General features: G+C 41.8%; 1 protein-coding gene across 1 annotated transcript in view; it reads right to left on the reverse strand.

The window, feature by feature from the left end:
• LOC142017806 (uncharacterized) overlaps nt 1–27491 on the reverse strand; it is a 232334-nt gene that overhangs the window by 167538 nt on the left and 37305 nt on the right. The window contains exon 3 of the mRNA XM_075003079.1: nt 17457–17504. Within this exon, the coding sequence (XP_074859180.1) occupies nt 17457–17504 (48 nt within the window). The remainder of the gene's footprint in view (nt 1–17456; nt 17505–27491) is intronic.

Genomic DNA, 27491 nt, shown 5'->3' on the forward strand with positions numbered 1-27491 from the left:
ATTGAAGTCACCCAAAAGGTACAATTGGTCATGAGATGGTATTTGCACTATGGCAGCACTGAGCTCGTTATAGAACTTGCCCTTTGCTTCTGGTGTGGCGTTCAGGGTTGGAGCATAAGCCCTGATCAGGTGGATGGGACCGGCACAGGTTTGAAGTTTGACCTGAAGGAGTCTTTCTGATCCACCCCGACTAGTTCCACCATTTGCAGAAGGGTGTTTCTGATGGCAAAGCCAACACTGTGCTCCCTGGGTTCCTTTTGGGCTTTGCCCTGCCAGAAAAAGGTGTAGTCCTTTTCCTTTAGGGATACCAAAGCTGTGAGGCGCGTCTCCTGCAAAGTGGCAATGTCAGCTTGGAGCCTCTTCAGTTCCTCGTTGATGACAGCAGTCTTTCGGGTGTCACTGATGTCCTGAAGATCTTCAGTCAAACCAGTCAACATGGTCCGTACATTCCAACAAGCAAGCTTGAAACTCTGATGATTTCCTTTTCTTAATAATTTTCTTGTTGGTTTGTCTGGTGCTCATTTCAGTCACTTGTCAGGTTTGGGAACCTTAAGCCTCATGCACCCAGTGAGGCAAGTGAACTGCAGCAAGACAGTACCCTACTGGCTGGGGGCTGCCCAGCTTAAGGTGGGCGGTGACTGTCCAATGAGATGCGATGATCTCTCCCACCATTGGAAGCAACCCCTGGTGCTCATTCGCTACGTCAATTGAGCAAGAGCTTATAACCAGTATCTGTTGCCTTCCGTGTTGGTTCAACGCTGTTAAGCGATGCTGGAGTACATCTCCAGGCGCGAGCCTGGGCAATTTTTATGGAGACCCTGGGCTGCCCAGACACAAGGCCCCCGCTCTCAGCTTTACTGATTCAGTCCAAAGGAAAGGATAACCTCTACGTTTGGTACCAGCTCAGCTGCAGGAGTTGCCAAGAAAGTGCCAGAAGTTGACACAGAACCGCCTTAGGAGTTCCCTCTGGATTTTCCGTCAGGATTTACTCCCTTAGCCTTACTCCTTTCCAGGATAACCCACAAGGCAATGGGGCTCTTGCAGCCCTATACACAACAGAACCCTAGAACTGGGTCAGACCAGGCCAATACCAGCTATGCCATAGCAAGGTACAAAATTTCATGGTGGATAATTATGGAATAACCAGTTTGTAAATGAAGTTTTGTCCAAAACTCATCGGTTATGCCCAGGCCCTCAAAGATCCATAAGCACTTCAACTTCCATTAAGTTCAATAGAAGTTAGGAGCCTGAATACCTTTGAAGGTCTAAGCTCTAGTGCCTGGCTTGTCCCCAGAGATACAAAGCTTTAAATCCCTGTGTTCTTTTTTATCCTGTCCAGTGCAGTGATGGAGCCCCTCATTAGCCATTCACCTGTTTTTATCTGTTTTTGAATCCTGTGCACTTGGTTTCCAAGAAGTCCTTTGGCCATGAGTTCTGGGTGTTGCATAAACAAGTATTGCCTTTTACACATTTTAAATATGTTGCCCATCAGTTTCATTAAATGTCTCTTCCTAAATATTTACTTTTTATATGCAAGTCCGCATAAATCTGCATATACCTTTCTCCACTTTGAACTAAGCAGTCTAAATCTATCCAATCTCTCCATTATTCATTTTCATTGCCCTTCTCTGGACTAGTTTTATTTCTGCTATATCTTTTAAAAAAATATAATGCTACTGAAGCTAAAGACAGTGGGGCAGATTTTCCAGTCTGTTAAATCTGCTCAACACCACTTAAATGGCATGATCTGATCTATGACTGGCTTAAACCAGCTGGCGGTACAGTCCTCCAGTGTTAGGCAATTTTTAAGTGGCATAGTTTTTGTACAATCCCTCCCCTGAAGACATGGAACTTAATTATATTGTGGCCACTATTGCTGACTGTATTTACTCTTGAACCAACGCCTGTGTGTAATTTAGGATGAAAATGAGAATAGTTGTCTCTTGTGTGTTCTAGAATTAGCTGGTCCAAGAAACAATCATTTGAGTGTCAAGAAATTGCTTCTCTAAACCTTGCCCTGATGTGACATATAACCAATTTACATGAGGGTTGTTGAAACCCATTACTGCTTTATTAGACTCAGTATCCTTTGATCTCTTTTACAGCAGCACATTCAGAGCCTGATTCTCATTTACACCAAGGCCCTTTTATGCTGGCAATAGGTATGCATAAAGCCAAAGCAGTGGAAGGAGACCATAATGTAATGTGGCCCTCAGTATACTTTTTTTGACCAGAAGACAGGATTATAGTGTAAATCACTACATTTGTATACTTATGTCTTAGGTCACCATTACTCATTTTGGTTTAATAATAACTCCAGACCAAGGGTCACTCATCCAAAACTCTGTGCAACTTTAAGATGTACTTTAGACCAAAATACAAGAGGAATGACAACATAATTTGTAGCCAAACTACAGAGTCTCTCCCTCTACTCAGAAAAGTTCTCATTAGATTCTATAAAATCTTTAGCTGCAGGCTTATTCCTGAGACCTGTTCTGCAGAGTTTGTAGACTAGTATTATCGTACACCATTAACTGATCCATTCTGTCCTAGGTTACACCTATGTATTACAATTATCCATTCATTCCACAATACTTCAGTTATGCTTGTTTTTCGGAGTTTGCTCATCCTCCATTACTTGGAGGCCTCCCTGTAAGCGGAGCACATGGGTGGCCACCCAGGAGAGATTCAGGTGCCGTCTAGCTGATGAGCAGAGCACCCACATCCACCCACCATGGGCCGCACGTGTTCCTATTTGTGGTGCACAAAACAAAATTTATCCTGCCCATTGATGGAAAAAAGAGGGAGCACTGATTGCCAGGCATTCTAGTTCACAAATTTTTGCATTTTAAGGTTCTCTCACTGGCATATAGAAACGTATCTATTATATTTGTGGCTGAAAGTCTATGTTTAATTCCTTTCCTTTTCTTCGACGCTGTTTCTTTTCTGAAGTATGCCTCTGCAACCCATCCTCCTCTCATATGGCTGTAATTTCTGTCCTCTTATATACTACTGGATACAGGTTACATTTGTATTACAGCCATCCCTAGCAGATGTCTTCAGACAACCCGAGTGATCCTCAGCACCTGTCAGCTTTCCCCTGGTTCTGTTATAAGTAATCCCCCAAAATATTTCTCAGTTTCATGTCTCAGCTGGTTCCAGTTTGGTTAGGTGGAGCTTATTTCTTCTCTCTAGGTTTTGTTTCAATTTTTATCAATTTTCATTTTCATCCTGAAGTTCTTTCCAGCGAGCTGGCCCAGTACATGACAATGGAAGCATTTGACAGAGAGCTACCATAAAATCCCTAGACTCAGCTAATTTAGTAACTTACGTTTGCGTTCTAGAACTTTTCACATTCAGCTCCCTATATCATTGGTCACAGCACATGATATGATCATTGGTTCCTCTCCAATGGGTCACTAGACATCATCAGTCAGTTTGACTCATAAGATCTGATGCTTTCACATCGACTAGGCAAATTACACACATAACACCTTAAAAAGGAAAAAAAAATATTGTGTCATTCTAAAATTACCTTTTTTTTTCTTATTTGGAGCATGCGCTGCAATGAGGCACACAATATTGTAGTAAATGTTTTCTCTTTTTTTTTTAAATGGGAGTGTGAGTTCATGTGTGTGCAAGTTGTTCTTTAATGCAGCAGTGATAGCTGCTTTTTATTTTTTATTTCAAAGGCAGAGAACAGAGAGGAGGGCATGCCTCAGGCTAGCCCAGACAATGGAAAAGAGTTGTAACTGCTCTGCAGAGAGGAACCTTCCTTACAGGGAACCTCCAGCTGAGACAGACCTACTACTAATTGCTCCTGGAGGAGTCAAGCAACCTGAGAGCAGAGAGATCTGGAGGGAAGAGACACAGCAGTGTAGAACTAGTGATGGCTAACCTTCAAAAGGTTTAGAAGATTGTTTTGATTCATAGGCTTGGCTTGAGCTTACAAGAATAGAAAGTATTTTGAGGACCTTTGAACATAGTTTGCCCCCCTTGTGCTGGGGGGAACATTCCCCTTCCTAGTGCTGCAGCACAATTACACCTCTGAGGACGCTTAGCAGCTTTGGACTTCAGCCTAACTTCTGTGGGAAAAAGTTCAGCCCCTACTGTACTAACATTCAATGGAGGGCAACGAAAATTATTAAGGGGCTGGAGCACATGACCTATGAAGAGATGCTGAGGGATTTGGGCTTATTTAGTTTACAGAAGAGAAGACTGAGGAGTAATTTAATAGCAGCCTTCAACTTCCTGAAGGGGAGCTCTAAAGAGGATGGAGAGAAACAGTTCTCAGTGGTGACACATGGCAGAACAAGGAGCAACTGTCTGAAGTTACAGAAGGGGAGGAGTAGGTTGGATATTAGCAAAAACTACTTTACCAAGAGGGCGATGAAGCACTGGAATGCATTGCCTAGAGCGGTGGTAGAATCTCCGTCCCTAGGGGTTCTTAGGTCCCAGCTTGACAAAGTCCTAGCTAGGATGACTTAGTTGGGGTTGATCCTGCTTGAAGCAGGGGGCTGGACTCAGTGACTTCCTGAGGTCCCTTCCAGCCCTACGATTCTGTAATTCTAAGTTGATTTACAGCAGCCAAGAATCTGACAGTGTATTTCATAGTGCTCACAACCATGCTGGATCAGCAGCATCCCTGTTAGAAGAGTTGAGTTTGGGAGAGCCAAAGCAGATAAAGTGCCTGCACATGCAACTAGAACAGTTAGCTCCTCATAGCTGGAAGAACTCTGAGTGACCTTAAGAGCTGCACATACAAGTCTTGCCTGCAAAACCCGTGAGAACTTTTCCTGCTAGGAGTCTAAACTTTACAAAGTTAGATTCTCACAGCATTATATAACCCTGTGTGGTAGTTAATGAAGTGCTGGATGTTAGAAAAATAACTGCAATGTTATTTTGCCCCTGGTATGCTTTGCCTTATAAGGCTTAAACCTAGAGCTAATTCACTTGTATTTTGTGATCTCTATCATGCTGTAATAATAATACTTAGCACTTTATAGCACTTTTCACATATATAAAGTGCTTTACAAACATTATCTAATTATTAATCTTCACAACAGCTTCATGACATAGGGACATAGGTCAATATAATGTTCTGTTTTAACAAACTACTAGCACTTTGGTAAGTTGCAAAATACAAAAACTTTAAATTCACTCAAAAGAAACAAAGTTAGAGAACCCCTTGTATTCCTCTGTTGTACGCTAAATGGGTAATACACAGAGCACACTGTCATAAGTTAGAACCAAACCTGAGGATTATAGAAAACTAAAAAGTCTATGTAACTAATATTTCAATTCTTTATTTAAGAAAGACTTGTTTCCGACAGATACTAAAATTCAGCTCTTAGTGACAATTCCTGTTTCTTCTTCACATTAGTACTGCAGTTTGTTCTTTTTTTCACTTCAGCTCCTCCTGTTCACACATGCTAGGACAGGATACAATCTGCTCTATAAAACTCTATTACTGTATTACAAACCAAAACACCTATATTAAAATAATGTTAAGCTTGCACAATCAAGCACTCAGAAGCTAAGGAAATGCCAGAACAAAAGTTAGTTGTGCAACCATAATTTGTAGGCTTGTACATGCAGTGAACCCTCACTGTGATGGACTATAGGGGAAGGGGTGTTCATTAATGCCAAAAGTCTGTTATATGCAGGAGTTTACTGCATTCACCCTAGCGTCCCCCAGACAGGCTTCCGCAGGGCACCCTCCCCCCTCCCCCCAAAATACCAGAACTTTTGGAGCCACAGCCACCAGAAGAGCCACATCTGCAGCAACTATGTGCCACGGCGAAAGCAGGAGCCTCGCCACAGCCTGGACCGCTGCCACAGCTGCAGGAGCGACCACGTGCTCCTCCTGCCAGTGGTGGGGCTCATACTTGGGCAGATGGCCCTCACGTTTGCACCCCACCCCAGTGAGCTCTAGCTGCAGCTGCGACTAGCCGTGGGGTGGCTCCTGTTGCTGCTCTGGCGGCTTCAGCTGAGGCAGAGGCCCCAGCTGTGGCGATGGCTGCTCCCAGCGAGTGTGTGGAATCAGTAGACTTTGGAAACAACGGGTGAGAGGGCTGGCGGACATCGATTGTTTCCGAAATGGAGGGTCTGCTAAAGCGGGAGGGAGGGGTTACTGTAATGCATTAATAGACCACCTTCATACAATCATGTACTACTTATTTTACACCATCCCTGCCTCCGTCAGAATGGACCACATATCAGGTGTGGGTAGTGAAGAAAATCGATGATGTCTGTAGAGCCATGACTCTTGTGGTTATGCAAGTTGAGAACTGTTGTAATTAGAGATTGGAGGTTGAAAGAAGAGAAAGATTAAAGCAGCTGAACTGCACTCTAGAGAATCATATTCTATCCCACCTGTGCCACAGAGTTCCTACGTAATGCTAGGATGGTCCCTTATATTTTTCACAGGTGGTCACTACCTGCGTGTTCCTCATTTTCTGGGTATCTGACTTGAGGTGCTAGATTCTGATTTGCAGAAGTGATGAGCAACTGGAAAGCGTACTCATTTCACACCACCTGAAAACATCAGGTTGCATGCATCTCCAACTGGAACACAGAGTTAAAGGGCACTTTCGACCTTAATCTGTGTCTCAGCTCCTCGCCTGTAAAATGGGGATAAGATCTCCTCATTGCACAGGGGCATCATAAAAATAAATCTATGAATATTTATGAAGCGATCAGATGACAGTAATTTTCAACATAGAGACACCTAAGAAGGAATTATTTTTCTGTCCTTGCAGCAGGCTTTGAGCAGTATGCAGTAAATAAGGCCCATGGCCACACACTAACAGCGAGGAGAAACAAAATACTTTAGCTGCTCATTATGTGAGCACCAATCGTTAGGTGGATTGACTGAACCAGGGGTCCTGTGGGAAAAGTAGAATGGGGTTGTCTAATTAATGCATACACACAAGGGAGACATACAGGCAACTTAAAAAAATCTGGTATTTCCTAACTGAATGCTTGACATTGCAGTCTTAATTATGTTCTTTTAATATTCCTTTGGAGTGTACTTTCCCAAGTTTTTTAAAATGCAAACTAAAAAGACAATACGTAGCATCATAATGACACAAACATAGTACTTTATCAACCAGGCTGGAACTTGCAGATCCATGGCAAAGACCTCAGCCAGCTGAGCTAATGGAGTAACTGATAGCAGTAGTAGGTTGGCATCCTCTATGAGGCACACTTTGCTAGCGGGGGTTACTTAGATATTTCCAATAGTAAATGAATGGGGAGACTCGGTAATCTTGTGTCCCATTCCAGCCTCTGAGAAGGAGTGTTCTCCACTGGCAACCTATTATTTTATCCACTCCCCCACCAACCTTAGCCCAAAAAGCCCAGTCCCTCCCAACCTGTCTCTGTTTCGGTCCCACCCTTTACTCATCCTTGGCTCTTTTTCCCAGTACCAATATCTTTAACCAGTAACACATTGCCTCATGAGATCAACTCCCCTCCTCCCAGGCTCTAATCGTATTATCCTTCTGAGCGAGTCCCCTTGCCTTCCACCCCCTCTCCCCAGTCACATATACAACCTGTTTAGTCTCTCTGCCCAGACTTTTCCAGCCTTCCTCCTTCTTGCTCTCAGTTCTAGTATCCTTGCTCAACCAGTACCATTCTGATCTATTCTCTCAGTTGTATAGCCAGCCTCAGTTTCCCCCTCAATGCCCAGTCTCAGTTTCTGTCTTTATTCCCACTGTTGGTTTCCAGTTCCAGTCTCCTTCTGCCCCACAGATCTCCTTGCCATAATGATCATGCTTTCTCAACCTTCAAGTTCTCCTCTAAGGCATGGGGGCACTCTAGTTTCTCAAGGAGAAAGTCAGCAGAATTTAACTTGGACAAATCACCATGTTTTTCGTAGCTACACTCCAAGAAACCACTATACCTTTGGGCTGAAAGATTCTAGAGGCAGTTACCCAGCATGAAAAATTTCAGGCTAAATTGTTCAAGTTTGTCAAAATAATACACAACTGTAAGCGGTTTTAGAATGGGAAATGTCAGCCAATCATAATAATATGTGATACTAACACTCCACCTACAATATATATTCACCATTTTATGTTGTGTTTTTATCTACTGTGCAGTTTACTTTCATCAAGCCTTCTTTAACCCAGAACTTTCCATGTTACTTACACACACACACACACACACACACTCACTTCCTTTTATGGAAAGAATGATGAACCTTTGTGGAGACATTGGACAATGGAGGTGCTAATGGAGCACTCAAGGAAGATGAAGGCTGTTGCAGAAAAGCTAAATAGATTCTTTGCTTCTGCCTTCACTACAGCGGATGTGACTAAGATTTCTAAACTGAGCCATTGTTTTCAGGTAATATCTGGAGAATGGTCCCAGACTGAGGAGTCAAGAGAGAAGTAACAGAGAGATAGCATATAGACTATATAGGTAACACGGCTATCAAAACAAAAAAGCAGTCCAGTAGCACTGTAAGGGCTAATAAAATAATTTATCAGGTGATGAGCTTTTGTGGGACAGACCCACTTCTTCAGATCCAAAGACAGAGAAGATCTGAAGATCTAAAGAAGTGGGTCTGTCCCACGAAAGCTCATCACCTACTGAATTTGTTAGTCTTTGAAGTGCTACTAGATTGCTTTTTTGTTTCAATAGAGAAGGTTTGGGAACAAACAGATAAGTAAACAGTAATGAGACACTGGGATCCAGTGATAGTCTACCAAGTGTGCAGAAGGAATGCAAACATGAAACTGTAAAACTACTAATTGTGGTATGTAATCTATTGCATAAGTCAGCATCTTTACCAGATGTTGCTGGATCTTTAGATTTTGCATAATTATGTAGATTACTTACAAATTTCCAGTTATCACCTTTATAGTTGACAGATCCTTCACTTGAGGATCAGGCCCAATATTAAAATTATCCTGTCATCAGGAACCCTGATGTGCACGGTTGCAACACTCACACTGTTGAAACTCTTGTGCACAAGTACAGTTACAAAAAGTCACAAATATCCCAACTTCATAATATATAGGTAACATACAACTAGATTTCCATATAATCACATCATTCTCTTTAGAACAACCTGAAATGTTAGTCATCATCTTCCTCATCACCACTGCCTTCCCCATCATCATCAGTGGCATTCTGGCACCTCCCACACCTGGTATGCCAGTTTTATAATATGTTACAGTGACATAATTATACTTGATACATTTTCTGTAGGGGATGTTTCCTTTCTTTTTATTTTTATTTCATTACCACACTAATGGTGAAGTGTCTTATTCCTATAGGTCAAAACAAAAACCAAAAACACAGTCCTGTAGCACCTTAAAGACTAACAATATTATTTATTAGGTAATGAGCTTTCAAGGGACAGACCTACTTCTTAAGATCTGGAGAATAACTGATCAGTATGCCATTGATCATATGGGTTAATTCATTGTCGTGGCCCTTTGTGGTTATCACATTTGTTATTTCTGTCCTACTGGGTTATTCAGTCTGGTCTTAGCCAGTTATTTCAGGTTTTCAAATTATTTACATACCTGCTAAGTCTGAAGGTATTTTCTTGGAAGTCTTCATGCCATGGAACCAGGGTGAGCAAACTTTGACAATAGGTCCCACTTTTCATCCCTGAAATTAGCAGTCCCCCATCCTCTCCAACCTGTCTAATGTAATCTGAACTGATGGAAATTTCAGTTACGTTCATATAAAAAACCCCTTTCCACATGCATAAGAAAATAAGTGTGCAGAATGTACAAACTTTCTTAATAGGCATATAAATGTGAATTCACACACAAAAACAGTAACAAAGTTCAACATTTTTAATGAGACGGATGAGTCTGGGATCCAGCAGCCGATTGTGCTGTGCCCTGTTAAGAAATTTCACACATGCTCAAGAGGGTCCACCCCATGCTTTGTGCATCCCTGTGATTGAAAGTTGCTCTGCCTAGGTGAAAAGTCCCAAATATATGCACATTGATTTTGTTCTCTGTGTGAAAGTTCCCAGGCATATGTATGATAACTTTGCCTTAGTTCAACACACAGGATGTGGCCTGTAAGTCTCTTGTGTTACAATCAAACTACTTAATATAAATCGCCTATAACCAAAACCATAAGAAAATAATAAATCTATAAGGTATATCTCTATAGACAAGCAAGAAGTTTAGCCATATAGCCTACACAGACAACTGGAAGATAGCTAATAAATGTTGATTTAAAAAATAAAATCTAGAAGTGATCCTGGTAACCAACTAATACCAGTAAATCTAAGATCAATACCAGGCAAATTGATTGAAACTATAGCAAAGAACAGAATTATCAAACACAAACATAATACGTTGGAGAAGAGTGGACATGGCTTTTTTAAAGGGAAATCATACATCCCTATTAAAATTCTTTGAAAGGCCAAACATGTGGACAAGTCTACTTGAACTTTCAGAAAGCCTTTGACAAAGACACACAAAAAACTCATAAGAAAATAGGGAATTCTGAGGGTAAAAAGGTCCTCTCATGCATCAGTAACTGGTTAAAAAATGGAAAGGATAGTCAGTTTTCATGGCGAAGAGAAGTAAATAACAGAGCCCCACCCCAGCTGTGTACTGTACCACAACTGTTCAACACATTCATAAAGGATCTGGAGAAAAGGGTAAACACTGAGGTGCTGAAGTTTTCAAATAATACAAACTTACTCAAGTTAGTTAAGTCCAATGCTAACCACAAAGGGTTACAAAGAGATCTCTCACACTGATGACTAGGCCACAGAACGGCATATGAAATTAAAAGATAAATGCAAAAGAATGCATGTTGGAAAACATAATCCAAGCTATACAGTGCCATTGCACACTGAGCAGATGTTTTCAGAAAACTGCACACCATGTCTCCATGATCTTTTTCTTGAATGGGAGCAGCTAATCTCACCTTGGAGACTGAGCAAAAGTTTTCAGAAAACTGCCCACTCTGTGTGCAGTGGCAGTTAAAAAGCTAATTGAATGTTAGGAACCCTTAAGAAATAACAAGACAGAAAACATCGTAATGCCACTATAGAAATCCATGGTATGCCCACAGTTTGAATACTGCATACCTTTCTGGTCACCTGTCATGGGTTGCAGGCCTCATCATCAGAGTGGCACCTCTTCCTGCTCGTGTTGGAAATTAGTTCAAGGCCAATGCCCACAGGCACGTTCTGCACATGGACACTCTGTCTCTGCTGCCAAGACCGCGGCATCCTCTTCTTATCTCAGCCCTCCAGCTAGGTCATCCTCTGTGTTTTCCTCTTCCAGGGATGGGCAGAGGAAAGAGATACGCCTGACCAACAAACTAGCCGTTTTCTCAGTGCCAAGTGGTGGTGGTGGGGGAACGACCTAGACCTGTCCTCAACTCCAGGCCCCAACCCAGGGACCTTGTAAATAGTAGCCACCTGCTGCTCCTCTGTAACCTCTGTCAGTGTTGCCCTATTTTTCTGGGCCACTTCCTCATGGCCACAAGATCCTTATCTCAGGGTCCCCGCTGCTCAGCCCCAGAGCCAGCCACTGCTCTGTTCAAAGTGGCTACAGTTCCCTCTGCCATTCAGGGATGATGTTCTCATTACCTCGGCCTGCAGCAGCAAGTGACCTCGTTTGTTCTGAAGCTCTTTTGTATATGGTCATACCTGGACCTGATTGAGTAGGCAGCTGCCAATAGGAGAGAGGTTTCAAGGAACAACCACTCACTCTAAGGCTCTATGACAGTGTGGAGAAGTTGCCCTCATCACATCACCCCACCTCAAAAATATACATTACCATTGGAAAAAGTACAGAGAATGTCAACAAAAATACTTAGGGAGCATGGAACATTTTCCAAAGAAGGAGACATTAAGCAGACCAGAACTATTCAGTTTAAGAGGATGATAGTCATGAATGATATGGAAAAAGTGAATAAAGAAGTTATTTACCCCATCACATAACACAAGAACCACGGGTGGGTTAATTTAAGTAATTCATTTTAGTAAATTAATAGGCAGAAATCATAAGGAAGTACTTCACACAACACAGAGTCAACCAATGGAATTCATTAGCAGGGGATGCTATAAAGGCCAAAGAATAACAGGGTTCAAAAAAGGAATAGATAAGCTTATGGAGAATGGTTGCGCTATTAACCAACATGTTCAGCGAAGCAACCCCCATGCTCTGGGTTTCCTTAAAACTTACTGCCAGCAACTGGGCTTGGATGACAGGGGATGGATCACTAATTGCCAAGTTCTGTTCATTCCCTCTGAAATACTGGCCATTGTCAGAAGACAGAAATTGAGGCTATATGGACCACTGATCTGACCCAATATGACTGTTCTTCTGATTTTACTTCTTCTCCTGGTTCTATTTAAATAATATACAGATGAAGAATCAGATTGGCACCCAAGACAAGACATGTCAGGTGAGGTAAACATTACACAAAAGAATGAACCTTTGAGCCATAGCCTCCAAATACCATTACCTGTATCTGTCAAAATGATTGTTTCACCTGATATAACCAGGAAAGCAACCTTTGACGGCTTTTGATAGAAAAATGCCTACTGCCAGTTCGTAGGAAGTAACAGGATTTAATAAATATGATGAAGCAGAAAGCTGTGCTACTGAGGCCGTTACTTACATATTTTTAAAATGTGAAGAAGAATGCTATTGCATATTTTACAGCATTTTATCCAGTAGATTTGCATTATGTGAATGAAATGGCTGAGACATCAAATGTCAAAACCTTGAGGTGTTCATAAGAATCTGAAGCTAAAATTGCAATAGCAATAATAATCTACAAATAGCAGATTTTTATGGAAATAGAAGTGCAGACAGGTATTCTACATACAAATTTTTTAAAAAAATTATTAAAATATTGTGATATTATTCAAGCTTATAGAACATAAGAAAACTACGTTCTTCAACTAAGCTTCTAGAATTAAGAAAACAGGTATGCTACGACTTCAGGAACCACCTGAGCTGTATGTTTTCTAGGCTATATATAGCATCATCAAAACTCCTTCACATGTACATCTCAGCCAGCTCTTTTTAAAGAGCGGATTGCTTGTAACCTGCCCCTTAAAGGGTTCCTGGAACCTTACTGGGGAATCACAAGTTTGTGTGTGTTTACACTGTATTTTCTCACTCTGGTTTTGTTTGGTTTTTTTGCTGTCAACATATTTTAATCTTCTGAACCAGTTCTTAAGTGCATTGACCCTGATCCAGCATGTAAGAGGTTTTCCTTCCCAATGGCTGAATTCGCTCAGGACTATTTTACATAAAAGAGAGTGAGGACAAGCAATAGCAATAAACTCCTTTCCTTAGCAGTATGTAGATGCAGCATGTGCATTCCGATTCCAACTTCCATTATACAAGGCTCATGTAAAAATTGTTGGTTTATGGACCCCTAACAGAAGCCTAAAACCTACGTACAGAATGATTTGGGGATGAGAGGAAGACCTGAGAAATGACTGTCTGTGCTCATGGAGAACCAAGTCCTAATTTCAATTGCTGCTGGTTAGTCCATAACGGAAAGATCCTAAGGGACAAAAACTCTGCTTTATCTAGGTCCCCATTACCATAATATCTGATGCTGCAGAGGTAGAGTAGATGGCAGACAAGAAGTCTGAACAACTGCAAAATACATGCAATGAGGTGTGACCATAACCTGCTAGCACAGCCCCAAAAGTGACCCCATATGTTGTCAGGGACAGATCAAGGCACCTGGAGCTTTCCTAAACCTGAGTAGTGCCAGTTGCATGCCCTGGGAAAGGTGGAGTTGAAACAATGTCTGCTTTTCACCTGAACTACATTTACATTAGAGAATTTTGTCAACAGAAGTCGTGAAGCATCCTCACTAAAAATACGTTGTCATCAGTAAATCAACAGAACGTGGCACTTTTGTCAACAGCTTTCCACCTCTCTTTCATGAGGTAGAATGCCTGTCTCAACAGAATCTGTTGACAAAAAAAGCTGTGTGGATGCTCTGGGGGGCCCTCTGTTGACAGACTGGGCTTCCGCATCACTGGGCAGCCCTATCTTCTATGATTCTGGTAGGCCGTTCTGTCATGAGAGCAGCCAGGCAGTCCGGCCACTCTGTCGACAGAGTGGATCTCTTTTCCAATCCGCTTTGCTGTCTGGCCACAATCTGCCAACCGAAATTTTGTCAGAAGATATCTTCCAACAATAATTTCTGTCAACAGATTGCTGTAGTATAGCCATAGCCCTGGAATAAGTGTCCCTTTGGGACACTAACCATCTCTGGTGCAAAGAGAGATCATTTTCACCTTCTTGAGTTAGTTGGTGCACATTTATTCCCAAGTGCCCAGCTACCGAGAAGCTTAAAAAGGTAATGGGTTTGTCATGCTCTTGCTAAAATGGAAACAACTCTAGAAAGAAAAAATGATGGGTAATTTACCTCTGGTCTTGCCAAAGTCCCCATACCAGTGTTTTATTCAAGGACGCCCCACTGTTTTCAACTTGGATACATGTAGCCTGTTAGATCCCTACCCTGGATGCACTCTAATATTCCTTATGTCATACTTACGGGTGCCTTGTCTGATCCTGATTGGTATCGGGGATAGGGGATTCTCAGATATCTGAGCTTCAACTACACATGGCTGTGTGTGGCTGAGCTGAGAAGACGCAAAGCCACTCTAAAGCAAGAATTGGGAGAGTAAGGAATTGTCTCGAATTGGGAATGGTGTGTCAAAGGGAAAAGATAATGATAGCTATGGTATATATGGTGACACACAGGAAAGGGTTAGTTAGCATATTTACAAGTGGCTAGCAACAGTGTCATTTACCAATGGTATTCTTGATCCAACTGATTTCGAGGAAATACTTCAGAAGATTGGGCCTGATATGAACATCCGATGAGAGTTTATTCCAGTGACACTGTAGAAAAATCCTCTTCTGAGGTGATTTATATGTCCCTGTCCATGAGCCGTGGTGTCTGTGTGGTTGCCCTGCATCCTGACCAAACAGCCCTTAAGCTAAGCATTTAAAATTTATAATCTGCTTTACCAGCAGTGGTGACATATTTCCCTCACAAACCACATCAAAATTAAATAAATTGAAAAATATATTTACTGTTAAAATGGTGTTTAGATACACAAAATGGCCGCTGGAAAATGACAGTTAGAGAATGACAGTTGCAATTAATATTCGGTGGGCTATGAATATGTATGAAGTTATGGTTTGAAAGGTTTCAAACTGATTGGTCAATTTAGAATCCTTATACATATGTAGTAGTCAAATGCCCCTTTGATACATTGTGGCACTGAGGAGGACCTAGCAGGCAGAAGTTGTCAAACAGGTCCACCCAGGCTGCATATATTCAGGAGAGCAGCCCTGCTTGGGGCATTCCGGACCAGACCTCGGAGGAGAGCAGACAAAGAAGAAAGAAGACTACAGAGAAGGACTGAGCTAAGAGCTGGACTGAGCCTGTAGCCGAACATCGCTGGCGGAAGAGCCGAAGCTGACCTGCGTGTCAGTCATCGCTCGCTAGCCGCTGTGGGCCGACGAAGAACAAAAGAGTTCCAGCCAAAAGACCAGAAGAGCTCCAGTCTACAAAGAGCAAAAAATCACTAGTAAGGCTCCGGTTCTTTTATCCGGAGGGTTTGCCTGGCAGACTGCACCGCCTAAACAACGGTGCCCTGCACAGGAAAACCGCAGCAGCGACCCTGCCCTTCCAGTCACCGACCCTAGCTCAGGTCGGTGTCTGAAATATCACGGTTGTTCCTAAAAAACAGAGGAGGTTTTTGTTAACCAAGCCGGTTTTTCCTCCTGGCTCTCTTTTTCTTCCTCCTTTACTATCTGACCTAACGCGGCTGCCGTACAAGCGCGCCGTGAGGGTCATAACTTCCTAGCTCGAAGAGAACTACAGGCCCAGCGCCTGAATTACAGAGCAGGAATTAGGAGGTATTTGTGGTCTGGGTTTAAAGTCAATATAAGTAATTTGGTGAGCAGTTAATGTAAGAATAGCTTTATATAGTTTTGTACAGAGAATGGATTGGGACTTCCCCAAGTCCATGATCTACGTCTTATATTTTGTACCCCTTGTCTCTTTGTAAAGGCACAGGAGGCCAATGCTATTGGTCTAGCCTAAAACTATTACATGCACACAGAAGGGTAGTTAGGCAAACTGCTTTATAATTATAATCCAGAGCTATAAGCTCCCCCCTATTTAGGAGGGTAGAGCGGTCAGGGATAACCCTATAAAGGGAAAACCCTGGTGTTCTTAGTAACCCTTTAAGGGTAATGAAGGTCTGCAATAAAGGGCTACCATAACAAGGTGGTCAAAATAGACAGTACCATTTTTGAGGGGATAACCTTTAACTAGGAAAACCCCACCATTTAACTAAGGGGATAACCTCTCAGAAGGAAACCCCACATATACTGGGCTCTCCCCTGCTTGGCCAGCAGGGCAACCCACTTAACTAGAGAATTGACCTAGCTTAGCGCAGGCAAATTCTTATTCTAAGTAAGATCTGCTCCCCGCGGTAGTCGGCCAAGGGTTGAGCGACCTGGTGAACCTCAGGAAGATCCAGGAATAAATAAATACAATACAGCTCTGAAGTTATCCTTTCCATTTTACAGCACGCATCAAAGGCTGCACGGCCCGTCCCGGAAGCGCAGTAAGTAGCTAAGGGGTTAGATAGCAGTGCTGTTATAGCAGTTACCTATTGTTTAAGGCTATAAGCCAATTAGTATTTAAATCCTGTGCTTATTTCAGAAAAACAAGGGTCCATATATTTTGTGTCACCCAGCTTACCATAATCCACACTTTTATTTTGTTAAATAAATCCTTTCTCCCTGTTTGAACCTAACACCTTGTCCGCATTTCTTCCTTGGGTAAACACACCGCAGCAGCGCAGTTCACACACCCTGAAACCCCGTTGTGATTAGACCCACCGTAGACGGCGAGCAGGGTCGCGGGGTAAAATCCTGGGAGCATTGGTAAGGACTCAGTTTTAGTCCAGTCCATTGTTCTGGTGTGACTGACTTAGCCTAATCAATATTCAAATTTATTCTTACATCACTCACATCCTCGATAGACACAAATGCATGTATATTACTTTCTGGAATTCTGCCACTGCTGTTTTTCCAGGATAGGAGGTGGAAGACTGGAATGAACAGCAGCAGCATGACCATCCACAAAAGCCAGGGATCTTAGACACAGAACTGTAGCAGAAGTAAGAGACTGGGTTGCAATATATCAGATGTGTTGGGATGACAGTTAAAGACCTGCAGGACTTGCCCTTTGGTGGAGATGGTCACAAAAGTTAATTACATTTTAAATATGGATGTATGCATTGGTAATATTCAAGAACAAATAGTGCAGCACACAGATACTGTGTATTTAGACACGCGTTCAATACACACACAACTAGAACATGCGTTATAAAGTTTTAATCTCCCCATCAATCCAGTACTTCCTGAAAACATGGAAAAAACAGTTGAATGACTTACCTCCGCTGTACATACTTTGCATTTCGATGTATCTCCATTATCATAACCCTAAAAGAAAAGTCATTTAGAAAGAATATTGATTAAAATTATATTATTTTATATTAGAATTAAAATATATTATAAAGTTAAACATAAAACACATTAGCATCTTTTCCCTGGCAGAATTAACAAACAACTGGGCCAAATCTGTTAAGAAAAGTGAATGCTTAGTTACTCCAGAATCTGTTTCTGTTTCACATTTGCTAACTAGCACCTTTCTTGCACTCATAATATTTATTTTATGCAAACGCTCTTAAATACTCCAAGCCCATAAGGCACATAAAGATAAGATTCAAACGCATGCTGGACAACCAGCTTAAACTGGGGCTCAAGATCATGGAACCTCTCTGAGTCTCTAGAAATAATCAAGGTCTATGGTGTCTAGAATCATAGGGCCAGAGGGGACCTCAGGAAGTCCTTGAGTCCAGCCCCTCACCTAAAGCAGGATCAACCCTATCTAAATCATCCTGGCCAGGACTTAAAAATGGCTAGGGATGGAGATTCCACCGTCTCTGTAGGTAATGCATTCCAGTGCTTCACCATACTTTTGGTGAAACTTTTTTTCCTAATATCCAACCTTCACCTCCGTCTCTGTAACTTGAGACCACTGGTCCTTGTTCTGCCATCTGGTCACTACTGAGAACAGCCTCTCTCCATTCTCTGTAGAGCCCCCCCCCCCCCCTTGTGCTGCATGTAAGTTGACTTCTCATTGTAAAGACAATCATCTTTAGTTTCCAGGTGATCAACTGCTCTGGAGGAGCAATAAGCACCCTCTGTTCCCAGTGACTTCAATGGGAGTTGAGAAAGCTCAATAACCCTTGGGCAGTGGTACAATTCTGGCAAGGCTAAGCCAGCTCCATTCCTCTAACTACAAAAGGAAGTTTGCTTTCCTCTAGTCATGAAGGAGTGAAACAATTGAATGTTTAAGCCTGGATGGTTTAAATACAATCTTTCTGTTTTTGTGAATCAGATGAGAGATGACCTAAAATACAACCAGAAATCAAAAGAAAGAAGTGAATGTGTGTGCAAGACAGCACATCTTCCTGTAGTTTAGACTAGTCTCATCGTAGTAGCACCCTTGAAATGGTGCCATTAAACTGGTGATTTTCTTGTTTCATCAACAGTCCCATGCCACTTCATAGATTCTTGTTAACTTCAGTCCATTTATATTGGAGATGCTTATCTCTTTGAATATTTGTGGCCATCCTTAACCCCTAATGACCTGGATGAGGGACTGGATTGCACCCTCAGCAAGTTTGCGGATGATACAAAACTAGGGGGAAGAGGTAGATGCATTGGAGGGTAGAGATAGGCTCCCGAGTGACCTGGATAAATTGGAGGATTGGGCCAAAAGAAATTGGATGTGGTTCAACAAGGAGAAGTGTAGAGTCCTGCACTTGAGATGGAAGAATCCCAAGCACTGTTATAGGTTGGGGACTGACTGGCTAAGCAGCAGTACAGCAGAAAGGGATCTATGAATTATAGTGGATGTGCATATACAGTGTGCCCTTGCAGCAAAGAAGGCCAATGGCATATTGGGGTGCATTAGGAGGAGCATTTTGAGCAGCTCAGGAGAGGTTGTTGTTCCCCTCTATTCTGCACTGGTGAGGCCACATCTGGAATATTGCATCCAGTTTTGGGCCCCCCAGTACAGAGAGGATGTGGATGTGCTGGAGCAGGTTCAGCGGAGGGCTACAAAATTATTAAGGGGCTGGAGCACGTGACCTATGAGGAGAGGCTGAGAGATATGGGCTTATTTAGTTGGCAGAAGAGAAGACTGAGGGGTGATTTAATAGCAGCCTTCAACTTTGAGGGGTGCTTGAAAAGGGATGAAGAGAAACTGTTCAGTGGTGACAGACAGCAGAACAAGGGGTAATGGCCTGAAGTTACAGAAGGAGAGGAGTAGGTCAGATATTAAAAAAAAAAAAAAAAAAAAAACTACTTCACCAGGAGGGCGGTGAATCACTGGAATGCATTGCCTAGGAAGGTTGTGGAATCTCCATCTGTAGAGGTTTAAGTCCCACCTTGACATAGTCATGGCTGGGATGACTTAGTTGGGGTTGATGCTGCTTGGGGCAGGGGACTGGACTCAAAGACCTCTTGACGTCTCAAAGACCTCTTGAGGTCCCTTCCAGCTCTGTGATTCTATGAACACCTTGCAAATTTTGCCTTATTATATATAACCACCGTACAGTAAACAGAACACTCATGGCTGATTTCCAATGGGGAGCCCGAGCAGAAGTCTGAGAAGTGATAAGAGATCTAACAAAGGAGAAGACTGTCATACTTTCCCCTCTGAGATCATTGAAATGAACAACCACCATTAAATCTTTCTGTTACACAGGAGGCTTCTTTTTGTACATCAGTAACAAACAAACAGAAGGTTTTTGAAAGAATGAAGCACTGAGACCCTGGCAATTCTCAGAAGGAACATGGTCTTTGTCTCAAATGGCTGTAGTCTGCAATCTTGGGCATTCCAGCCTGTCTCACTCTAAGGAGCTGAGACCCAAGAGCAATATGGAACCTTTGAAGGCAATCTAATGTGTTCATGTGGGCTTCCTGTTGGGTTCTCCAAGCAGCTTCTAAGGTATTTAAGCAAGGGACTCTTTAGAAAAAAGCCGGCAAAAGGGGAAAAGTGAACAATAGGCTGCAAAATACTGAAGGAAAGGCTTTAAGGCATAATTTTCCTGAATAAAATGCTAAAGGTGGATAGAAGTGAACTGAAAACACTGAAGATTTATGAAGTCCTCCTCTCTCTCTCTCCCTGATTCCCCTCATTAAATTTCTGCTTGACCTTCGTGTTCCATTATCTCACAGGCCAGTAATCCAATACAATATCTACGTACCTGTTTCCAACAATGACCTCTGCACAAAACTTTTAAATACCTGGATTTTTTTTTAAAGTTGTGGCTATTGCAACATACACTACACTACATTCTTATGGGACCATGTCAGCCTGCAAAATCTCCAGTGCCTCTTCCCCTAGTTCATCTCCCTGGAGTTATATATAACCTTACTAGTTGGAACTGGAGGTAACCACCATCAGGGGAATATTTTCCTCCTACATTTTAGGATAATATAATTTATAACATGATATTAAAGCCAACAAATTAGTAATTCAATCCCAATATTCCAATTTAATGAATTAGCAGCTTCATTGCATTATTGTTTTGTGCCACTGGACCAATCATTTGGTTTGCAAACAGAATGTGTTTTTTATTAATCAATAAATGCATAGTAAATAAAGGTATCTTCGATGTAATTATGCTGATATCTCACAGGGGCCAGAATGCAATTATTTAAAATATTATTTTCTTAGTTTACCCTCAAGAAAATTAAATAAGAATATAAAATTTGTGTCTTCAGTTTAAACTCCTTTTTAGAAGACAGGGATGCAGTTATTGCTTGGCGGCAACTGAGAAGCACTTACCAAGATAATTGTTTTAGGATTACAGTTTGGGCCTTTATAAAATATGGTTAAGGAACATTTTATACATCCACTGAGTAATCCATATTTAAAAACAGGCATGACAAACAAATGATACAATTACCATTTTTGGGTACTTGCAATATTCTTTCAAGACCAAAAAAAAAAAAAAAAAACCTGAATGCAGACTGCTTGGGACTGAATCAGCACACAGTATTATTCATTTAGCAATGGTAAAAAAAAACAACTCATAACTAGAAAAAATTCCACAACCAATAATTTCCAATCTCTGAAGAAGAAGAAAAAAGCAGCGACCCCTCCCCCCCCAAGCCCACACACATACTTCAGGAGTTTTTCCTAAGCACATACAATTTTGATGCGATGCCCAAAACGCAAGTCTCCTTCCCAGGGAACGACACTTCAAATTAACCAATCCACTTAGACTGAAGAGGGAGCCAAGAAATAGATTTTTCATGCACCTTCAACAAGAAAGAAATTCTAGATGCTTCTAAAATTCTTTGATACCCTTTTTCATTATGCCTTTTCTCAAACAAATAGATTTTGGGTGAGAAGCTCATCTATTTAAGAATTGTATTTTAACCTGTGGTAGAATTACAAAACCCAGCCTACTGCAAACATACGTCTACTAGATGTACACACACACATTGGGAACAAGAAAACCAACACCCTTCACATTGTCATATGAATTCACCTTTGTCGAGCCGGCACTGTATTCACAATGGGGAACCTGAAGTCTAAAAACCATATATATAAATTTTTATTTCCTGATATAAGTTCAACTGATCTTTTCCTCAGCATCCTTCACCTAGTTTTACTATAATCTTTTAATTACATAATGAGCATCTTCAGAATCTATTTCTTCCTGGTCAGTGGTGTGAATTGTAAATACAGATATGCATAATGGTGCATACTTGGAAAGTGAAGACACAGCCATTTCAGAAAAAAATGTGAGTCACATGTTTATGGCCCAGGTGATGGTCTTCTGTCTAGATGCACTGATCTATCACCGTCATCAAAACAGTTATTCCCGCTGCGAGTCCATTACTATAAAGTTGTGGCAGACTCATTGGTGCAATGTGTGCTTGCACTTGTGACCTACACAGATACCATATGCTTTACTGTCAACCTCCAAGGGATAGACATGTCTTGGCAGTCATGAACACTCAATGAGACACACTCCTTGCCTCACTGCCAGTTCTCATTTTAATGCTTCAAAAGCAGCTGCAAAGGGAATCATATATGGCAGATGAAAGTTTGAGGGTCTTGTAGAACACCAGAGAACTTCACAGATTATCCCATCGGTCAACCACATCATTCAGCAAATAGCACTGAATGACTAGAGCTATAATTCAACTTTTAGGGATGTGGGATTGAGGATTACTGGACTATTGGAGGATACTTCATCAAACCCTAGCAAAGAAAAGAAGAAAGGATGAAAAGTCTGAGAGACAAACAAATAGATTCTGTTCTGTTTTGGGCAGTTCCCAAAGTTTTAATCGTTCTCTTCTTGGCAGGCAAGTTGGCAGGCCTGTTTCTTCCACAGTAGGGTCCAAATAAGCAATTCTAATTCCTCCTTGTGGGTAGGGAAAATATCAGATGGGCTTTATATGACCAGGTTAAAAAGAACAGATTTGTATTTGTACCTTCACATTTAGGCTCAGATTCTGATATTCGTATTCCAAGTGACTAACCCCACTGAAGTCGATAAGACTAGTCTTGGAATGAAATGCTGTGAATCCAGACACTGGGCCTCCAATATTTCAGAGACTAATATTTCTGCAGGGAATGATACAGATTCTCTGTGCAGATGCACAATGAACTTACTCAGTAACCAAGAAAAGCAAATCATGTTTTATTGTCAAATTTCCCCCTGTTAACAAGTCAATATTAGACGTGTTTTGTTTTAAGAAAGCTAATCCTGGTCTATATAAAAGTTTTCTCCTAAATTTACTCTGCTGATATGCTTATTCCTGGAGGCCTGCTCAATTATCTCAAATGCAAAAGAAGGTGGAAGAGCTCCCTTTAAATAGTCCTGATGCTGTCTTAGCAGTTTCTGCTCCTGAAACATGCTAATTTAACAGCCACTGATCATTTGGAGTTAAAATGCAAGCAGCCTGCTAAATGGGATGCAGTTCTTCTTATTCCTGTGCTGAATATCAGGGTCAGAGGCGAGTACCAGATAACACGTAGCAGATGTAGGGAGAGTAGAAAGAATGCTGTTCACTTGTGGAGACAACCTACATTTCAAGCAAATAGGAAAAGTGTATGAAAAATACAAGGAAAGGTTATTTTTAAAAGGGACAGAATCACACACTATTTTTGGTACAAAAATCAGAGTATAAAATTCCATATGGGTATCACAGAGGATTCATTACATGAAAATCGCAGAAACACACAACTCCACTGTATATTGACTCAATGTACCAAATATGGAACTTCTTTAAGGTACGAGCAACATGTGCCCTCTATACAGTCTACAAACTAGGGAGAAGAAGTTATGTTTCTTTTTACTCTGTCCAGATTATCTATCACTGCTCTGTCAGGGAGCAGCAGAGAAGCAAGTCTCTAAAGATGAGATGAAGGAAAAAAAACCCTGAGGTTGAAGGAATATCTTCTGGACAGTTATCTAGGTAAACGGACACAAACACACCATTCTTGCATAGCCACAAAACAGAGAAGAGAATGTTATGAGCAACCTTAGCTATTTCTACCTGTATCTTGATACTGGGCTAGATCCTCAGCACAACTCCACCCGTGCAAAATAGACTTAGTTAAACAGGCCATTGAGAAATCCCCCATTAAAGGCATACAGAGTGGGCAAATGTATGTAACCAGTCTAGGTGGCATAACTTAGAACAGTTAATTGGCTGCTCTATGTTTATGATGGCTGTTTCAGACTCTCACAGCCTCACAATTGGGAGAGAGGCAAGGGACAACCATCCCACCCATCTTCCTCAGTGCTGCTGATGATCCAAGTCTTGAGCCTATATTTAAATATTGCAAGAGACAGGTATGAAAAAATGTAATTATTTTAAGCATTAGCAATAAGTAAACAACTTGTTGTATATTTAGGTCTGAAAAATAGTTTCAAGGGTTTCCTAAAGCTTTTGCTTTTGTTTTTGCCTGCCAAGAGAAAATTTTAAATATTCTGAAATTGTATAAAATTTTCTTATAAGCTGAAAGGTCAAACAAGCCTTAAAGTATTCCTGATTATTTTGCTGTTGGATGGTAAAATGTAAACAAATCTTGACTGTAAAAACAAAGATGACTACCTCAGAACCTAGTGTTACCATTCTACTATTGTCTAAAGAGGTTAAAAATACTTTTGCAAGTCATGATAAAAATTTTCTGAGAAAACATGGAAATGTGTTGAAAATTACAAGCAAAAGTTGTCCCATTTTCTTTTTTTAACCAGATCTAGCCACCATTTATACACAAGCCATTCAGCTCAATGTGTATAGTTTACCTGTGGCAGAATTACTGCATTTTTTAAAGTAATGTATGGAGAAAAACCTTAAGGATGGTTCTGTGTGATGGACCGTAAGTTAAAGAATGGGTATAGGGAGGCAAATTCCCCTACAGCCAAAAGCACCGGCAAAAATAATGATATATAAAGAACGAATGATTTGATGTCATCAGCTAGTACTTGCTGTCTATTTTAGGATGAACTGTTCTATTCAGTTCTACAGAAATTTTGTTCTCGTATTGAGCGTGCAATTCAACTTTCTGATTTGGTGAAGTAACAAGCTGGACAACTAAATATCCACTCTGCTCAAAATGGTATTGGACCTCTCCAATGCTGCTTGGAGAGGCTGATACTTCACTTTTAAAAGGCCTTGTTTCCTCATTTAGACAATGTGTTGAAATGAAGGGAAGGCAAATTTATACTGAGGACCCAGTAGGCTTCAGAGCAACTCTGAACCTTCTACATAACGTATATGCAACATATCAAGTGACATTAAAAATCTACTCGCCTGATTCTCAGAAAGGCAGGAATATTCAAAGTTGCTTGCAATGTAAAACAATAATTCTCTCTCACAATCAAAACAATCTGCAGAAATGACTCCTAGTCTAGTGCTGAAGTTTGGCTCGAACAATCTAGCAAATCATTTCTCAGAACGTGGAAAGGAATGTATCCCCCTCAGTTAACTTTTGGGCTGCTGCCACTTTCCATTTTGGCAACCAAAGGAATGTTGTGGGCACCGTATAAAGGCATCAGTGGCAGCCTGAGGGTTAAAGCAGACATTTCTTATCTTTGACAGATGGTTAATTCATGGCCATTATTGCTAAATTCAATTGCTTAATAATTTAGATATGACAAACATGTGTGTAGTAATGTTTGCCAGGACACCCTTCTAGGAATCCCAGGATGCAATAACCCCCTTGATGCTTTCACCATATATCCCCATGCTGAGTGTGACAGATTGAAACAAATGCAGGCTTGCTGGGTATTTTAACTCCCTAGCACCACTCTTTCTACATCAAAAAAAAGTTGTGTGGAGTTGTGTTTTCTGAATTACCTTGGTTAGGGTGCCAGAATTGGCTTGACTAGAAACCATAAGCTTAATAAAAGACCAAATTTTACAATGGTCTCAACTCGTCCTCCAGCTTTATAGCTGTCTATATTAGCATTTCAACAACCTCACTACCTAACTTTCAGCCATAGAGCCTAGTCTCAAAAGGTGCTGAGCATCAGCAGCTCCCATTGAAGTAATGCTCAGCACTCCCCAAGACAAGCCCATTCTCAGGAAGGCAGATATATTAGCATTTGTGCCAACAACTGAAGCTAGTCTATACTAAAGAAATAAGTTGATTTCAAATATGCAATTTTAGCAATGGCATTTGTGCAGCTAGAATCGACGTATTGGAAATTGACTTACCAGACTGTCCTAACTAAGGAAGGTTGATAGAAGCTCTATTCCCATCATCCTCCCTTACTTCCGGCAATAGTGAGGACTACACGGATTGACCGCCGACCCCAGATAGATCGATTTTGTGCATCTTTACCAGACGTGCAAAATCAGATGCTGGAAGATTGAACCTGAGCAGGCTGATCTTCTCGAAAGTATATATGTGCCCTTATTGCACTTGTAATTTTCAGCCTTCAATTGACTGTAGCTGCAAAGATGGAGCCAATTATATTGGCAACCTCTACAAGTATCAGGCTCATGATGTGAACAGAAACAACAGGATATTCCAGGGGCAGGCAATGATTTTTACTGGAGTGAGGCTACTCTAAGAATTTGGAAAGTGGTCAAGGAGCACTCTTCCTTGGAGGTGGTGAGAAGTCCGGGATGGAGGTTGGGTGTAGAAGGGACCTTGGGGTAAAGGACCGGGGTGCAGGAGAGGGTGTGGGATCTGGGAGAGAGCTTGGGCAAAGGTGGAGAAGGGGGTGCAGGGCTGAGGAGGGGGGTGTGATTTGGAGAGCTGTGTAGGAGGGAGTGCAGGACGGGTGCAGGGATTTGAGTAGGTGTCTGTGTGTTGGGACTGAAGTGGCAGGATCTGGCAGGGGTTTGAGTGCAGGAGCAGCGGGGAGAGGGTTGGGGTTACATGAGGTATGGATGCAAGAGAAGTGCAGAGGGTGCAGGGGTGGAGGGGCTGGAGTGCCAGAAGCAGGTTCTGGCCAGGAGACACTTACTTGGGCAGCTCCCAGCCAGCAGCTCAGTAAATTCCCTGCTTTCCACATTCCTGTACTGGCTGCATGGGCCATGTGTGGCTGACTCTGAATGCTGCAAGTCTAGAGGGGCAGGGCTGCTTCACGCACTGCCTGTCCTGCAAACACGCAGCTCCCATTGGCCAGAAATGCAAAATTTTGCTGGGAGTGGGGCAGCAGGCAAATCCTCTCCCCATTCAGAGACATGCTTTGAGCACAGAGTGGTGATGGGGCATGCAGGGAGCCTGAGGGAGGCTCCTGCTGGCTGGATCTGGCTGCTTGCCGGGCCAGATCTTACCCACCCCTGGGCTACTCTGTGCCCATCCCAGCACCAAACCCAGTCCATTTTATTATTTATATTGAGGGGGGAACAGAACACAAAAAATATCTGTTTGTATCAACAGAACATCCCTCTTCCCCGGCTGGCAGCAGAAAGCACCTTACAACTGGAGACCTGGTCCAAAGCCCAGTGAATTCAAAAGACTCCCACTGACTTCAGAGAGCTTTGGGTCAATGTACTAACGTTCTAGCACAAAACACCACGCCACAATCCTGGCTGAAATCCATGTAATTTATACGTTGTTGCTAGAGCAGTGCAAAATGTTCACAAAACTCCAAAAGTTTGAAAAGGGCCCTGCTCTTTTGTTTCATTACAAATGAGAAACAGGATCCAGGTTTGCGCAACGTTTTGCCAAGGATCACTAATATACTGTGCTGGCTTAGGCTAATTTATGGGCTTTGTATCGAGGTATGCAAAATGTGTGGCTTTGACCACAAAAACCAGGTTTAATTCAGTAGCTTTTGGTTTCCTTTCAAGATCTTAAGTTTATGGGTTTCCTGTAGTTTTTTTTCCCTCTCTTTAACCTATATTTTGTCACTTTATGCTCCTCTGCAG

The sequence above is a fragment of the Carettochelys insculpta genome, chromosome 9 (assembly GCF_033958435.1).
Source record: "Carettochelys insculpta isolate YL-2023 chromosome 9, ASM3395843v1, whole genome shotgun sequence".
NCBI classification, from domain to species: Eukaryota; Metazoa; Chordata; order Testudines; family Carettochelyidae; genus Carettochelys; species Carettochelys insculpta.